The 3,425-nt window shown below is 40.4% G+C and overlaps 1 protein-coding gene across 1 annotated transcript; it reads right to left on the reverse strand.

Moving 5' to 3' along the window:
- Window positions 1–520: 520 nt before the first annotated feature.
- On the reverse strand, window positions 521–1,952 carry LOC119921437 (olfactory receptor 10A5-like). Its single transcript, XM_038741660.1, has 2 exons — window positions 1,854–1,952; window positions 521–1,216 (listed from the first exon to the last, which is right to left on the reverse strand). Exons 1-2 carry the CDS (start codon window positions 1,950–1,952, stop codon window positions 521–523), a joined length of 795 nt encoding a protein of 264 aa, XP_038597588.1.
- Between the last annotated feature and the right edge of the window lie 1,473 nt (window positions 1,953–3,425).

A 3,425-nucleotide genomic window follows, 5' to 3' on the forward strand; every position in this document is an offset into this window, starting at 1 on the left:
TTAAATCAATAGAACTTTGAGTCATTTCATTAATTTTTAAATGCTACAAATTTTGACCTCATGTTCTTTACACATTAAGCCCTCAATAAATTTCATTAATTGATTGAGACAGTGCCCAATTTTACGGGTGTCCTGGTCTTAGCATTTCATCTCTTGCTAGAGCTGAAATCTACCTTCTGATTTTGTACAGCTGTTGGGCATCTTAACTCTGAGAACTGATTTACACTTCCATGGTCTTTCAGGCCTTCAGCAAATAATAAAGATGCTAATAGGCTGGGTAACAGTGAATAAGCAAAGCCACTGACTTCCTGATATCTGAACAAAAAAAGTCACCTTTCAAAATCAGCTTCCTAGATTTTGGGAAAATATCTTTTTTACCAAGAATTCTCTTCAGGGCACCTTTCGCCTCTTGATTCTTTAGACTGTAGATCAGGGGATTTATCAGGGGAGTGAAGACTGTATAGGAGAGAAAGCAGCTCCTTGCTCTCAGGAGAGTAGGAGGATTTGACTTGGAAATACGTCAAAATCGCAGCCCTGAAGAACAGTGAGACCACAATGAGGTGGGACAAGCAGGTGGAGAAGGCTTTGTGATGGTCTTGGCAGGGGGCATCTTCAGGATGTTGATGAGGATGCAGACGTAAGATGCAATGATGACTCCATATGGGAGCATCAGGGCTATAACAGTCCCAGTTACACCATAAACCTCAAACGTGAAGGTGTCTGTGCACAACAGCTCTAAAGGAGGAGGGCCATCACAGAAGAAATGGTTAATTACATTAGGCCCACAGAAGGACAATGTAAACATCATTGTAGTCTGTACTGTTGCCGCAGGAATCCCTGCTAGCCAGGAAGCCAGGGCCAGCTGCAGACAGAGCCTCTGGTTCATAATGAATGAATAGTGGAGTGGGTCACAGATGGCGGCCTTTCTGTCATAAGGCATCGTTAGAATCCAACACTCTGATGGCCCGGGAAAAAAGGCAAAATATATCTGGGCTACACAGCCACCAAAGGAAATACTTTTATACTTGGACAGGAAATTGGTAAGCATTTTAAGGATGAAAACAGTGGTGTAACAAAAATCGATGAAGGAGAGACTCCTGAAGAAAGAATACTTGGGGGTTTTAAGGGTGGGGTCCGCCACGGGGACCAGCACTAAGAGGGAGTTTCCTATCAAGGCTATTAGGTGTATCACAAGGAAAATCATAAACAGAATGACCTGAAATTTAGTGAAATTGGAGAAATCCAAAAGAATGAATTCAGACTGATTGCCTTCCCTCACTTCCATGTTTTTTTTATGGCACTCATTGTAAGTACAGAAATATCTGGGCCCAAAATGTGTCTTCCGTGTTCAGGACAAAAAAATCAGTAGCAACGCTTTCAGAGTTCAGGTCTTCCCTCCAAAAGTTCTCGGCATGAACATGGGTAGTTTGGTCCTTGATTAAGGTGGTGATTTTGTAATAAATAGTGTCTACGTTCTCTTTGGCTATAAGCAAGTCGAGGAAACTGAGGAAGTGGTGAAGTTGTCCAATAATAAAAATTCTGCAAAGGAATGATCAGAAATTGTTTCATTTTACCAGTACTTGCTACTAATGTTTATCATTAATGAACTCACATTTTTTCCCATGACACTACATCCTATCACCTTCATTAATGAAATAATTATATTTAGTTTAATTAATTACCACTTGTTTGTAGGAAGCAAAGCACGAATGACTATGTGCATAAGTCCCACATAGAAATCTCCTCAACTTCCCACCTCACACCACACACACACACACACACACACACACACACACACACACACACACCGATCTATATTACACACATAAACCCACCTATATTCAAACACGTACACACATGCACATAGGCTCGGTGCTCATGTTTCTAACAATGACAGAGTTAAGGTTTTTCTCCACAAGAAAGTGCTTCTTAGCAACATGAAAAATCCCCATGTTGATTCCTTTTTTCATTGCCCCTCTTCTTCCCCAGGCTTCCTGAAACCACACTGTTACAAATCCACCCCTTCTTCCTTATCCCTTATTGAAGGCACATCTCCTCCAAGAAGCCTTCCCCTGACTAAGCCCTCCTCTCATCTTCTCCCACTCCTTTCCCCATCACTGCTTCATTCATCCTCCCTCCCATCTCCCCAGCACACGTACATATATCTGCCATTTATTTACTTATGTATATTAATTTCTATCTGGGGAGATAGTCTAGAGGGGGCTCTAGACTGTGAGCTCGTTGTGGGCAGGGAATGTGTCTGTTTGTTGTTGTACTCTCTCAAGTGCTTAGGACAGGGATTTGCATATAATAAGCACTCAATAAATATGATTGAATTGAATTGAATTACCACCTTTTCTCTCTCATGTTCCATCCTTAGGAAAGTAGAGCTATGATTTTAGCTCTTTGAAACCGGTTCCAATTGGAAAAAAGAATTGGTTTTCCCCTTCTCAGAAACTTGGAAATCCTTCCATACTCTTCCTTTCTTCTTTCTGAAGTGTCAAGAAGGACAGATGCTGTCAAAACGATCACAGGGATGGGAGAAGAGGAATAGGTTGAGAATCAGGGAACCAAGAAAACTTCTGAACTCCCCAGAGTCTTACTGTTTCCTTAACAAAGGTTTTTTGTTGTCTCATATTTTGTTTGTTTATTTCAATGTAAAATTTCATTTTTTAATAGCTTTAGTAAAATGAAAGGGAAGGAAATAAAAGCCCAAATCTACCTTGAGACTCCATTCCATCATAACTCTGTAGTATGTGACAACCAGTTCTGTTTTCTAGGAGCAGTTTACCTGTTTTTAGTTATTTGAAATATTAGACCAATTTCCACTAGTCCCTATAGTCAGTGAGTGGCACCTAGCTAAATTAAAAGATCTGGGTAATTTTATATGAACCCCCCAAATGAAAGAGTTCCCAAAAGTTTCAGAAAAGTTTCTGTTTACTTAGCATGAGGAATAGTTCATTTTACTGACTATAAAAAGATTTGGGGAGCATATTTCCTGATATCTACCCCTTTCCCATCATTCCTTTGTCCCAGAAAGAGCCCTTACTAGCCAGTAACTGGATCATTTTAACAAATTTATTTTTAATTCCTTATTGACCTTCTGTCCACAGTCCAATCAGATATTACATAAAACAGCAAGCTACTTCTATTCAACACACTGAATGATGGCACTCCATTCCTTGGAAGTCTGCAGGAATACTTATTGCCATTAATATCAAATGAAGTCTTTAGAGTAATAATAGTATTTGTTAAGTGCTTACTATGTACCAGGCACTGTACTAAGCCCTGGGGTGGATACAGTAAATGGGGTTGGACACAGTCCTGTCCCAGTCTCAATCCCCATTTTACAGACAAGGTATCTGAGGCACTGAGAAGTGAAATGACTTGCCCAGGGTCACACAGCAAATAGGTGGGAGAGCCAG

Source organism: Tachyglossus aculeatus (assembly GCF_015852505.1).
Source record: "Tachyglossus aculeatus isolate mTacAcu1 chromosome 12 unlocalized genomic scaffold, mTacAcu1.pri SUPER_6_unloc_2, whole genome shotgun sequence".
In the NCBI taxonomy this organism is placed as follows: Eukaryota; Metazoa; Chordata; class Mammalia; order Monotremata; family Tachyglossidae; genus Tachyglossus; species Tachyglossus aculeatus.

Coding starts and splice junctions, on each gene's coding strand:
- LOC119921437 (XM_038741660.1), bottom strand. CDS start 1,952: ATGGGGATTTTTCATGTTGCTAAGAAGCACTTTCTTGTGGAGAAAAAC. Junction 1,217..1,853: donor CCGAGCCTATGTGCATGTGT/GTACGTGTTTGA, acceptor ACTAAATTTCAG/GTCATTCTGTTTATGATTTT.